The following is a 14,721-nucleotide window of genomic DNA, read 5'->3' as shown; positions in this document are numbered from 1 at the left end:
CGTTTTTAACAATTTTCTCCTTATAGACGCAACAGATAGAAGTAAGATTAGTAGCGATCAAAAGCGCTTTTTTATCGCATTAAGCCTATACCCCCTTTCATTTTTCGCGAACACTCCCTTTAAAAATCTCTTTAAATTGTTGTTAAAAAGTTCACCACAGGAGGAGGTCGATATAAAAAAATAATGTTTCGACAGCTGCAATTTTCAATCAAATATCTAGATTCGAATTGCGATTGTCAAGTATTTTGAGGGACTGAAATTCTAATTTTAACTGGCTCTTAAGTGGCATTTCCAATTCACATTAGTTCACTTTAAACCTTCAACTATAGGTCACAACAATGAGAAAGCTATCGTAGTTTTTATTTCTGAGAAAGTGTTGAATTCTGACCATTTCCTTTTTTCCTCTTTTGCAAAAATCTGCAAATCACTTCTATAGAGAAACCACAGTTAAAAATTAAAATTAATCAATTTAAAGTCTAAAAACACGGATATTTCATTAGTTTTTGATCAGGCTAAGGTTTAAAGGGTACCGTTGTAAATCGGGAATACCCCTGTATCATTATGGACGCTTAAAATTTCGTCCTCTGTCCCTTTAATACACTTTTTGTTATATTTAAACCTTTGTTCCCTCTGGTCAGGAGACTGTTACCAAATTGTTAAAAACACTTTTGTTATTTGTTCTTAATGTTTTTTAATTATCTTATTTGTTATTGTTTTCCGCTATGTTATTAGTTGTTAAAATAGGATGTTTATATACTGTGCCAATAAACTGTTTTCTAAAAATTCCACCGTTCCTCGCAGTATTCCCAAACCCACACTTTAAACTTCAGTTCTAAAGAGAAGGAATCCAAGAGAGTTCTATCAAATATCAATCCTAGTTTGTGAACGCTAAGGAACTGAATACATGTCACATACTCTGAGTTTAATAATCCTTATATCTATGCAACTTGATGTTGCAGACCTGTCATGTTTCAATCTATGAAATCTTTCACAACAAACTGTGAGTTTTTAAAAATGTTAAAGGGAGTGTTCGCGAAAAATGAAAGGGGGTATAGGTTTAATGCGATAAAAAAGCGCTTTTGATCGCTACTAATCTTACTTCTATCTGTTACGTCTATAAGGAGAAAATTGGTAAAGACGTCTCATACCGAATAACTTAGCGCCCATACAAATTCAGATTAAACATCTACTTTCTAAACGTTGTAGAAAATAAACAATTATATTCAAATTGTTGAAAACCTTGCCGGATTTTTGAATATTACTTGTAACGTCAGTTGTGTTGAGTTCACAATGTACGCTATCGTTCACTCCATGGTTAAAGGGACAGACCGGCTATGTAAGGTAGTTGAACTGAGTATACAGTGTTGTGGACAAATTCTTTAGGATTCATTTGAGACATATAAAACATGATCTGTAAATCCTAAGTTTGAGCGCAAAGTCGACGTTCAAAATCGTACTTTTGGGTTGATACGCTTTCAGAAATGTTTTTTTTTTAATTATTAAATAGGGACTACAAAAAATGTAAACCAAATTCTACAGTAAACTAATTAGTTGTTTAGGAACAGGTTGAGAAAAACAAAAATATACTCTTATCATCGAAAATAAACAATCTTATTCAATTATTAGTTTCTATAATCTCTCTTTTATTACAAAGATTTTCTGCAGATTTTCTGGAATTTTTTTTAAAAAGACGACATTTGAGGAATTTGAAGAAATCTGCTAACAAATTCACAGAAAATAAGAAATTCAATATAACGATGAAAAAGGAAAAAAAATAATTCTAACTTCGATTTATTGACAAAGTTTTTTTTGAGAAATATGTTTCTAAACATAAAATTAGTTAACTATAGAATTTTTACTATATTTTTTCGTCGTCGTTATTTAACAACTAAAAAATGATTCTAAAAACGAACCCACCCAAATTCATAATTTTGAACGTCCGCTTTGCACTCAAACTCAGTAACTATGCATTGTGGAAACATTTTAAATGTCTTAAATGAATCCGAAAGAATTTGTCCACAACACTGCATACTCAGTTTAACTACCTTACATAGCCGGTCTGTCCCTTTAATTTGTAAACATAATTATGGAGATAAGCCTACGGAGTTCTCTGCCCTTGATGATCAAATTAAAATTACTCTTACAGTCCCTTTAATCAGTAGTAGTGTTAAAATTGCATTCGAAATCTATAAAATAGCTATATATATATATTTATAATTAGCTGAAGGGCCCTAGGTTGCACGTGAAAAAAAATCAATGTCTCAACCAGGACACGATCCACGCAGCTACGATCCCACGACTAATTAACGCCACTACACAGGGCGCGATCTCGTTAGCTAGCAATGTCAATACAGACACTAGCAATCAAACCATCAATTTCTCAACAGGACACGATCCACATGGCTACATCTTGGACTAATCAACGCCACTATACAGGGCGCAATCTTGTTATCAATCGATGTCAATACAGACACTAGCAATCAATAGATCAATACCAATACTCAAGGTGTGATCTCTGCTTGTATGTTTTAATGAAAACCAAATTACTTCTAATATTGTAATCAAAGCAGTCTCAATCAACTAACTTTATTCAATATCTTAGGTCACAAAGCTAACAGGAATTGACGTAGTTACAATTTCTACAATTTAGCGCACAGTTTAAAGTTTTATATACATATTTATAGGATTAGAGAGAATAGGTATAACACAATTAATCTATCTCCGCACATGTTTTATAGCGTAATTTTAGTATGTCGCATGATTTAAACTAATCATGTTAAGTATTTAATTGAAACGCAGTTTCAATGAAAAATGTTATTATGTCTAAGTTTACACATTAAATCATAAATATACTTACTGTAGTTTTAAAGAATATCATGTTTTCACGATTTTTGCTACATGACCTAAAATCAAATATAATTTTCATATAATTATTTTCGCATATATATAATTATTTTTTGCATCCAATAAACGTGAGAACGGCTGAACCGATCAGGCATAAATCTGTTTGATCATCTTAAATATTGGAAATGTAACAATGAAAAAAGAAAAAACTGCGAAATTTTATTATTATTATTTTAATATGAATTTATAACAAAATGCCTATGTATACAATTTTTGTCTTGTTGGGAAAGGTTTATGATCGCGTCAGGCAGAATTTAAAATTAGAACTCCCAAATAGTTTGATTTTGAAATATTTTTGGTTTATAATAATAAACAAAGAAAAGTTGTCGAAGTCCCTCGAAAGTATAATCGTAATCTTAAAAAGCAAAAATCATGAAAATAAATATCTAGTCATTTAAAAAAAAAATAAGCTATGGTAGGATAACAAAATTAAATTAAATTTTGGTCCTTGGGAGTTAAATTTTTCTTGACTTTGCACAAATTAATCAAATTAATCTTCTTTACAAAGACAAATGTTATATTTGTAGAAAAAACGTAAATACTTGTTTAAGAAAACAAAAGAAGACAGAACAAAACATTTTTGGATTAGAGCAAAGTAAACAAAATCTTAAACTTTCTTCTCATAAATAAATTATATAAAAAAATTTGTGTTTCCAGATTCTTTTCCTTTCACAATTTGAAATATGGATGGGAGGTAAAAGATAACACACTAATCATATTAGAAATCAGCATCATTGGAGTATTATTGGAGACCCCTTTCATCAACAACTCCCAACAGTCATCTCATGGGAGACCCCAAGATGTTCATCGGAGGCCCCAAAATTTACATTAGAGACCCCAGTTTTCATTGGAGACTTCAAAAAAGCTTTTCATTGGAAAATCCAAATTTTTTTTGAGACCCAGAAATTTATTTTAGAGCAAGGGGTCTCTGATAAAAATCCGGTATTCTCCGATTAAAAGTTTTGGGGCCTTCGATTATAAGCCTGGGGTCTCCAATGAAAAGCTTGGGGCTCTAGTTAAAATCTGGAGTCTCCAATGAAGAGCTTGAGGTCTCCAATGAAAAGCTTGGGGTCTCTAATGAAAAGCTTGGGGTCTCTAATGAAAAGCTTGGGGTCTCCAATGAAAAGTTTGGGGTCTCCAATGAAAATCTGATGATCTCAGAAGCAATGGCTATTTATAGGTTTTCTGATGAACGGGGTCTGTAACGGGGTTCGAAAGTACAGATTGCTGACCAAACTCCTAAAAATATAACGACCAGAAATATTGTTGAAAATGATTGTATCGACCAAAGTATAACCAGCCAAAATATAAAACCATTTAGCAAAAAAGTTTTGTCTGCAAAAAATGTAAACATTTTTCACTCTTTCTTATAACTTGAAATATATCTATTTTAAGTAAAGATCGAGCCATTTTCGACAAAACAGTTTACTATTTCCGACACCTTTAGAAGTTGAGCTGCAGTTCAGGATTGCAGAAATATTTGAGGATTCATTTGACACCCATCAGAAGTGTTTACGGTGTATAAATTTCAGTAGGAGCGCAAATTCAATCTTCAAAATCTTCCTTAATTGTCCAGTCAGCAGGAGGGATGATTTTTAGAATCGTCTTTTTTTAAGTTTCAATAACGAGGATGAAAAATGTTACAAAAAGTTTACAGTAAACTAGTTGGTTGTTAAAAAACATATTTCTCATTATAAACTTGTGAAGAAATCAATGGTAGAATCAAATATCTCTTTATCATATTGTAGAATTTTTGTGACATTTTTCATCGTTATTTTTGAATAATTTTTAATAAACCGATTATAAAAATCATCCCTCAAGAATAAATCCAGGAATATTTTGAAGATGAACTTGCCCTTCAGCTAAACTATCATACACTGTAAAAATTTCTCCTGGGTCACAAATAAATCGTGAAAAATTTCTCTACAATACTGCACTTTCAGCTCAACTACCATGTCTAGTCAGTCTCTCCCTTTGAAATAATACAAAAACTGCGTAATTGCTATGTAGTGCTTTCACAAAATGTTCATGTCTTTAATTCCAATACTTACAGATACACCTTGTAGGGAGAAAATCGAAATAACAGCCTCTGTTTAGAATCCACCAGGTGAACCTCAGTTATATACAGTTATATACAAGACCTTGCTGTACAGTATATACCAGACATTGCTGTACAGTATATACCAGACCTTGCTATAAGTGTACAGTTTATACCAGAACTTGCAGTACAGTTATATACCAGACCTTACTGAAAGTGTACAATTTATACCAGAACTTGCTGTACAGTTATATACCAGACCTTGCTGTACAGTGTATACCAGACCTTGTTATACAGTGTATACGAGACCTTGCAATACTGTTATATACCAGACCATGCTGTACATTGTATACAAGACCTTGATGTACAGTGTATACCATGAACCTTGTTGCAAATTGTATACCAGACCTTGCTGTACTTTTATATACTAGACCATTCTGTACAGTGTATACCAGACGTTGCTTTACAGCATACACCATAGCTAACTGTACAGTGTCTACCATACCTTGCTGTACAATAATATACCAGACTTTGCTGTACAGTTATATACCAGACCTTTCTGTACAATGTATATCAGACCTTGCTGTACAGATATATACCAGACCTTGATGTACAGTTATATACCAGACCTTGCTGTGCAGTATATGCCAAACTTTGCTGTACAGTTATATACCAGACCTTGCTGTACAGTTATATGCCAGACCTTACTGTACAGTGATACCAGACCTTGCTGTACCGTATAATATACCAGACCTTGTTGTAAGTTATAAACCAGACCTTGTTGTACAGTATGTACCAGACCTTGATGTACAGTGTATACCAGACCTTGCTGTACAGTTATAAACCAGACCTTTCTGTACAGTGTATACCAGACCTTGATGTACAGTGTATACCATACCTTACTATACAGTGATACCAGGCCTTGCTGTACCGTACATACAAGACCTTGTTGTACAGTATATACTAGACCTTACTGTATAGTGTATTCCAGACCTTGCTGTAAAGTTTATACCAGACCTTGTTGTACAGTGTATACTAGACCTTATTGTACAGTTATATACCAAACCTTGCTGTACAGTGTAAATCCAGACCTTGCTGTACAGTGTATACCAGACCTTTATGTACATTATATACCATAACTTTTTGTACAGTGTATACCAAACCTTGCTGTACAGTTATATACCAGACCTTGCTGTACAGTATATACCAGACCTTGTTGTACAGCATATACAAGACCTTGCTGTACAGTATATACCAGACCTTGTTGTACAGTTATATACCAAACTTTGCTGTACAGTATATACCAGACCTTACTGTACAGTGTATACCAGACCTTATTGTACAGTTATATACCAAACCTTGCTGTACAGTGTAAACCAGACCTTGCTGTACAGTGTATACAAGACCTTGCTGTACATTATATACCATAACTTTTTGTACAGTGTATACCAGACCTTGTTGTACAGTGTATACCAGACCTTACTGTGCAGTTATATACAAGACTTTGCAGTACGTTGTATACCAGATCTTGCTGAACAGTGCATACCAGTATATACCAAATTATATAGAATAAAATAGTATTAATAGCATAGATATATCTATGAATAGTAGTGAAATAAAAAGTGAGAAAAACTACTTAAAAATGTGAAAAAAATTAAAGGAAATAATATTAATGAAAAAAGAGATTTAAAGGGAGTGTTCGCGAAAAATGAAAGGGGGCGGTTATTATTCGCCGTAAGCCTATACCCCTTTTCATTTTTCGCGAAAGCTTCCTTTTAGGGTTTTCTAAATTCTGACATTATGTATACATAGCGTTTAGAGAAATATTAAGAGTTGGATAATTATTTAATTAAATTTTAAAATTTTGTAAAATTTTAAAATTTTAGGCATGAATGTTGATTTTTATATTTCTGGAAATGTTCAGGTTTACGGATTCAGAGAAACTGAAAAATTGTCGAAAAGTGCAAAAATTTGCATATCTTTTTCTGCAAATTCAAATTTGTGCTCGAGACATTTTAACATTTAAGGAGGGGGGGGGGGGTCTAGGTGAAGAAAGGGGAATTACCTCCGCAAATTTTTATGCAACCTCATTAGATTCAATATAAAAATCTGTTTTAGCCCCAGCGCTTGGTCCAGAAATTGTTTACAAGGGACTGTAAGTGAAATTTCATGCGAACTTTCACTTGAAGAGGAACATCTACTCTCGTTCAATATAAAGAAATTTTCTTATAAATTTGACACAGTTTTATATCATTTCTTGAGACAGGAACATCAGATATAACTTTCATGGGTTGCGATCAAGAGCTAAAGTGATCAGCTTTCAGCCTTTATATATCCCCTTTCAATTTTCCTTTACAGTCCCTTTAAACAGAGAGAGATCTCTACTCGATGAACATTAAAAGGTTTTAAGGGTACCGTTGTGAATCGGGCAATGCCCTCTTTTATGGAGAATCAGTTGAAATTATGCTTACAGTCCCTTTAACCAGCTTACCATACCCTTGAATAATATATAAAGTCTCGTGAGGTTGCATGAAAATATAAGAAGAGTTTGTAATGTTCCTGAGTATATCCGAATATTGAAAAAGATCTCTTATAATACACATAAAATAATAAGCAACATAAAATTAGAACATTTACATTTATCTGCAGACGCTTAAGATAGAAGTAAAATAGATAGAGATCAATTCCAGATTAAATTCGGATTCAGCCAATACTCCGGTTCAGCCAGTACTCCGGTTCAGCCAGTACTTTGTTTCAGCCAATACTCCGGTTCAGCCAATACTCCGGTTCAGCCAATACTCCGGTTCAGCCAATACTCCGGTTCAGTCAATACTACGGTTCAGCCAATACTCCGGTTCAGCCAGTACTCCGGTTCAGCCAATACTCCGGTTCAGCCAATACTCCGGTTCAGCCAGTACTCCGGTTCAGCCAATACCTCGGTTCAGCCAATACTCCGGTTCAGCCAGTACTCCGGTTCAGCCAGTACTTTCAGTCAATACTCCGGTTCAGCCAATACTCCGGTTCAGACAATACTCCGGTTCAGCCAATACTCCGGTTCAGCCAATACTCCGGTTCAGTCAATACTCCGGTTCAGCCAATACTCCGGTTCAGACAATACTCCAGTTCAGCCAATACTCCGATTCAGCCAATACTCCGGTACAGCCAATACTCCGGTTCAGCCAGTACTCCGGTTCAGCCAATACTCCCGTTCAGCCAATACTCCGGTTCAGCCATTACTCCGGTTCAGTCAATACTCCGGTTCAGCCAGTACTCCAGTTCAATTTTCCTAAACTCTCCCAATAACAAATAATATCATTAAAAATAATTTTTTTATGTGATAATTTGTTAAAAAAATTCTTAAATCACTTTAACTTTACAAATTATTGTCTAATATTAATCGAATATTTTTAATTTTTAAATTTATTTCAGAAAACCCCTGTTTAAAATGTGAGGGAGCGATCCCTTCATATTTCCCAACTCTTACTATGCAATACGGTGAGTTTTCTTTGTTAAAAAACGATAAAAACATGTTATGTTGCACAACTAAATAATATTCACGTTACCAGAATGTTACTAATTAAATTGTCAGGGTACCAAAAGGTTAATTTACTAAATTATCAGGTTGCCAAAATAATAGCTACCATTTTTAAGTCACCAAATTGCGCCAAAAAGTTAGTTATCAAATTTCCAGGTTTTGATGTTATCTACGAAATTGTCAGGAAACCCAAATAATGTTTACCAAATTTTAAGTCACTAAATTGCCAGGTTGCCAAAAAGCTAGTTAACAAATTGCCAGGTTACCAAAGAGTTAGTCACTAAATTTACCAAATGTTAAGTTACTAAATTGCCTGGTTACCAATATAATAGTTACGAAATTTTAAGTCACTGAAGGTTGGCAACAAGTTAGTGACCAAATTGTCAGGTTACCAAAATGTTAGTTACCAAATTGTCAGGTTACCAAAATGTTATTTACAAAATTGTCAAATTACCAAAATGTTAGTTACCAAAAAGTTAGTTACCAAATTGTCAGGTTACCAAAAATGTTAGATACCAAATTGTCAGGTTACCAAAATTTTAGTTACCAAATTGTCAGGTTACCAAAATACTAAAAATTAAACTGTCACATAACCAATATGTAAATCGCAAAATTTGCAAAATGTTATTTAGCAAATTTTTAGGTTACTAAAATGTTAGTTGCGAAATTGCCAGGTTACCAAAATATTTGTTTCCAAATTGATAGGTTTCCATAATGAAAGTTTCCAAATTATCAGGTTTCTAAAATGAAATTATCATATTCCAGATGATAACAGTCATTTTTGCTTGTTTTTGAGGGATAAATAGGTGGCAGAGTTACTTTCACCTGGTTTTACTAGATAAATTGATACAAGGCGATGCTTAATGAGTTAAAGATTTAAAATGAAATCTTGAATATTCCTACTGTATATTGAGTGAAAAACTCTTGTATTGGATAACTTGATATCCATTGTGAACACTTTTGATTTTCAGCTTAATCCTCTCTTTTGGATATCCCTGTTGACATCCGACCAATAAAGTCTCTCATTGATTGCGCGCTAAATTTCTTGTCTGTTAAGTTTCTGCAATCGTCACTCTGATTGGATGCGTTTTAGACACCTTCCTGGATATTAATGAAAGATAAAATTAATATGCAGATCAATCAGAAAAAGGAGATCAAACATTGATCTCATTATTCACAATCCTAAAGTCTGAGAGATCAATAGGCACCAAAATCAGAGAAACCAAAGTACACGCATTGAAAAGTACAACATGGAAACAAGAGAATAACAATTAATTGGAAAGATTCTACTGAAAACTCATTAAGAAGAAAAAATCTCATTACCAGAATCAGAACCAATTGAAATTAGAGAGACAGTCTTTAAAACAATTAGCTCTAGTAATATTTTTGGAACTTAACCCTATCCAAATTGGGCTATTTTTGTCTAATATAGTTGGGGGGGGGGGGTCCACCCACATTGGGATTTTGCCCTTAGGGTTAAGATATAGGGAAGTGTGAAACTTGTCCCTAATCCTAGTCCCTAATCCTTGTCCCTAATCCTAGTCCCTAATCCTAGTCCCTAATCCTAGTCCCTAATTAGACCTTTATATTGAATGGTTTGGGTGCAGGGTAGGATTTTTGAAAAGTTCAAAAAGTACGTTGGGAAAATTGTTCAAAAATCAATTTCTTTACTTTTGACAAATATTAACACGTGATACATGTTATTACATCTCTTTTTCAAGGAATTTTTAATTATATGACTTTTAGCCCTGTAGCTTAATTAATAAAACAGATCTGAACCAATTCTGATTTAATTGAAACATCGACCTACCGTTTGACTGTCCTCCACCCTACCCTATGCGTAAAAAAAATATAAACAAAATTTAAAGTTGAAAAAGTGAAGAAGTTTTAGCATTCGAAAGTCAGACGTTTTAAAATTATTTCTGAAAACCACAGGGTTTTCTCCATAACTCCAAAACAGCTTGCACCAGAACGACTTAACTTCTTCATTTTTCGGACTTTTTAATTGAGAAAAATGTTGATGGATTAATGGTCTGGAGATGAGAACTCTTGTATTGAGAATATTTTTTTATCTAGAAATTAATTTAATTTTGATTCGAAATCCGAAATGTAATTGTATTCTGAATGGATAACTGAACTGAAAGAATAAGCATTGATCCTCAAACTAAAAGTGTTCGCAGTATAAGTCGAGATCAATTATAAATTTAGCTTGTACTGGGTGTCTGTTTGTTTGTTTGTATCCAATAAACGTCTAAACGGCTTAACCGATCAGGCCAAAATTTTGTGTGGGACCTCAGTGGCCCCAGGGAAGGTTTACGGCCAATCAGACTTTGAATATGCAACCTTAAAATATTTTTATCTTAAATTATTTAATTTTTTAAAATTTTGAAAATGCTCGAAAAATATCATGAAATCCACAAATAAAAAAAAATTACGATAATTTGAATGATATAACCTTGATAAAAATCAACCAATGGGTTGGATTAATCATGGTAAGCGTGGGAGGGTTTCTCTGTAGTTTAGTATACCTGGATCCTCCTCTCTGTCTGTCTCTCTCTCTCTCTCTCTGTCTCTCTCTCTTTCTCTCTTTGTGAACTTCCCGCCATTAAGACCCCAGCTGGTCTGGAGTCAACACGTGGTCGGAAGCTTTTCCCGCCAAAACTTGATTATTAGTTCCTTCAGCAGGTCTGGGTTAGAAGAGCATATTAGGAGTATATTAGGTAACCTACACTTCAGAAAAAATTACACTATTAACCACGTGTTAGCTGTCAATCATCATGCTTCTGTAAAACAATTGAATTGTATGCCCAAATTATAAGGGCGTAATGAGGAGTTAATCCAAGGAGAGGGCGCCCAATACACTTTGAAAAAAATGTTGCTAGTAAGGAAATTGTTAAAAATTTCTAGGATTCGAAGAAACACATTTTTTTACCTTAGAAAAGGGATTTCTTCTTTTCTTAAGGAGTCTAGGGTGCCCTCTTACATCCACACTTGACAATATTAAGAATTAAAAGGGTACACACTACACAAGGTATTAAGCAAAAGTTTTGCATTATTACATGCAGAAATAGAGTAGAGAATAAGCAAATAAGCATTTTAGTACATTTGTATTAAAAACACTTGGATATAGCTAAAATTACTTTTTTTTTAATCCGTTCGTTAATATAAAAATAAATATAATGGAGAGTAGACTGCTTTATCAAGTTCGTTTGCCGCACTGAAAAAAGACGATAGACTATAAATGCGCGTTCTTAAAATTGTTCAAGATTCACACCACTGCGGTTGGAACAATTGAGATTTTACAAAAAAAAATGTTAGATCCGACCCCATTTGTATTTTCAACTAAGTTTTTTCGAGCTCTCAGTCAATTAAATATTACAAATACAGCGTACCCAAGAATGTTTTTTAATATTTCAATTTTAAGAAACAAAATAATATTAACGACTAAAATAAAATCAAGAAATTTAAAATTTGAAATTTAAAACGTATTTGAAATATTAAGAATTGAACTGTATGAATCTCAGATTTCAGAGAAGATTAATTTAGTTTTGGAATTTAAATTTCAGTTTTAATTATTTCTTTTCGGAAAACTGCATTTCCAAGAAATCTATTGTCAATATAACTATCTATAAAATGCAAAGCTTTTGTTAGATATTCAAGCTTATATGCAACTTTTTACTTTAAGAAATGTATATCCTTTTGTCAAAAATTTGCTTGCCAAGATAAATAAAAACTAAGTGAAAGGGAATTGAAGCGTAATTTTCTTGAAAAAGACGGCAGAGAACTTTGTGTGTTTATCTCTATTAAGGTGATTAAATTGCTGGTAAAGTAAAGTGAACAATAACATGTAGTGCAAACTCAATGAATCTGACTTTCTATATATTTCCAAAAAATTCCAAATATTTTATGTCCAGTGTCGCCTGTTTCATAAATAAGAATGAAAATCTCTATTTTCTGAAAAATAAATATTAACAAAAAACAAGTCAGATCAAGATTGAAAGAGTATTTGAAAATTTGACATGCCGCTTGCTCTTCACTGGAAATTGTCTTCAAAAGAATTTTTCCAATTTTTGAACAAAATTATGACACTATTGAATCTCTGGTAATGTAAATACAATAATAGATTGAAACCCTAGGGATGCAATGGTTGATTGCAACTCTAGGGATGCAATGCTAGATTGCAACCCTAGGGATGCAATGCTAGATTGCAACCCTAGTGATGCAATCTAGTTAATCCAAAAACTTAAAATATGTGCCAAAAACTTAAAATATGTGTTTTAAAACTGAATAGAATTTACAGTTATTAAAAACTGAAAACTGGATTTTGGTGTAAATTAAAATTTTATATTTTGTTAAGAAGTGGAAAAATCTCCATAAAATTTGTTTAAATGTTGAAAAAATTACATATCTCTTCATTCACGGGAGGCAACAAGGATGCAATAAATATTTAAGGGAATATTAAATTTCCTAGGCTTCCTAAGACCTTGTTATGGTAATTAAGCATCCATCGCTACGCTCGTGATGCCTAATGACCCAACAAGGCTTTGGGAACCCTCGGCAATGTAAAATTCCTACCTATATTCATTGCATCATTATTACCTCTCGAACCTCCCTGTTATGAAGAGATGACTAGTTAATTAGATTCAAGATTCGAAAAGCATTCATCGTTTAAGCGAAGATTTTGTTTTTTTATTTAAGGAAATAAGGTTGAATAGAAACAAATCTTAGTATTTGTTTAAATAATCAGTAATGATTATAAAAGATTATGTATTTAATCATTATAACTACCATTTTGCATAACAATATAAAACACAAAATTGTTCTATTCAATTTTATTGCACTCTGTACATGATAGAAACAAACTGTAAACTTGGTTTGAGTTGGGCCCAATATTTAAAAATCCAAACTTAAGAAGCTCAAAATATCTACTCAGTACGTTCACATTTCTTACAGTTATTACATTTTTTTCGAATTCTGTAAATAGAAAAAAGCTAAAATTTTCGCTTTTTTTAAATTTTTGATCTGTTTCGCGGGAGAAATTTTTTCGCTGGAACCCAATTAAAATCCAAGTTTTGTCAAGGCATTCGAGAATATAATAAATAGTTTTGGGACATTTCATAGAATGCTGTACTATGTCCATTGCACATATATTACTGCACTAAGTACATTCCTTGGAAAAACAATGGCCGTCCTAATGACATGCGTCGGAGGGCGATAGTTTGGCCGCTGAATGTCTCATGTAATAGTCTTATCTTATAGATCGATAATAAGGGCGTACATAGTCTGAGATGAACCTGGTTGACCATGTAGTGTTCACCACTATAATTTCCCTTAAAGGGGCTGGTTTATTTGATGTACTGTCCAGGTACTGTCCCGTGTTGCCTTGAATAATCTGTATATGTAGTGTACAGAGCTGGTTAGATGTCGGCTGGGTTCTTGAAATGAAACAGACTTAACAATAACCAGAATATACAAGGTTTCACCTACAGAGCAGGAGACCTTAGTTAAGACTCTTCACAACACTCATAATAATAACGTGCAGGGTCAACCACATGTCATAATAATAACGTGCTGGGTCAACCACATGGCATAATAATAACGTGCTGGGTCAACCACATGGCATAGTAATAACGTGCTGGGTCAATCACATGTCATAATAATAACGTGCAGTTAAACTTTAGACTGTTTAATCCTTGTACAGGTACGGTTCATGCAACTATCAGGTTCATGTGAACAAAGTCTTTTACAGCATTTTCCCGTAGGCGTAAAGTTTTGGTTCTTTAAACAGTAGTATATTCAAAGAATTTCATTAAAAAATTGCGGAAATTTATAAAAATTGTTTTCGCTTGGATTTTGAAAAATCTTAATTTTTTCAAAGCAATTTTTCCTGGGGTCATGCAAGGTTCAAAATTGTTTTAGTCCGATCGGTTCAGCCGTTTTGACGTTTATTGGATATAGGATAACCCCAAGGCTGGTTTATGGCCTTGGGATTATCCTATATTATATCCTTCATAATACCATAATCCTTTGTAATGGAATAATCCGTCGTAATAGCATAATCCTTTGTAATGGAATAATCCTTCGTAATACCATAATCCTTCGTAATAACATAATCCTTTGTGATAGCATAATCCTTCGTGATAGCATAATCCTTCGTGATAGCATAATCCTTTGTGATAGCATAATCCTTCGTGATAGCATAATCCTTCGTGATAGCATAATCCTTCGTGATAGCATAATCCTT

The 14,721-nt window shown here is 33.3% G+C and overlaps 1 protein-coding gene and 1 long non-coding RNA gene across 2 annotated transcripts in view; both read left to right on the top strand.

Moving 5' to 3' along the window:
• Nucleotides 1-3,587: 3,587 nt before the first annotated feature.
• LOC111718260 (uncharacterized) lies at nt 3,588-8,245 on the top strand. The gene is made up of 2 exons (XM_023493801.1): nt 3,588-3,598; nt 7,633-8,245. The coding sequence occupies exons 1-2, from the start codon at nt 3,588-3,590 to the stop codon at nt 8,243-8,245; spliced, it is 624 nt and encodes a 207-aa protein (XP_023349569.1).
• A 124-nt stretch (nt 8,246-8,369) lies between these two features.
• LOC111718246 (uncharacterized) overlaps nt 8,370-14,721 on the top strand; it is a 7,640-nt gene continuing 1,288 nt past the window's right edge. Inside the window, exon 1 of the long non-coding RNA XR_002769013.1 lies at nt 8,370-8,437. This is a non-coding gene — a long non-coding RNA (uncharacterized LOC111718246). The remainder of the gene's footprint in view (nt 8,438-14,721) is intronic.

This window comes from Eurytemora carolleeae, unplaced genomic scaffold (genome assembly GCF_000591075.1).
Source record: "Eurytemora carolleeae unplaced genomic scaffold, Eaff_2.0 scaffold556, whole genome shotgun sequence".
Taxonomy (NCBI): domain Eukaryota; kingdom Metazoa; phylum Arthropoda; class Copepoda; order Calanoida; family Temoridae; genus Eurytemora; species Eurytemora carolleeae.
Note: the sequence above shows the minus strand (reverse complement) of the source record. Positions and strands in the feature narration are given on the sequence as shown.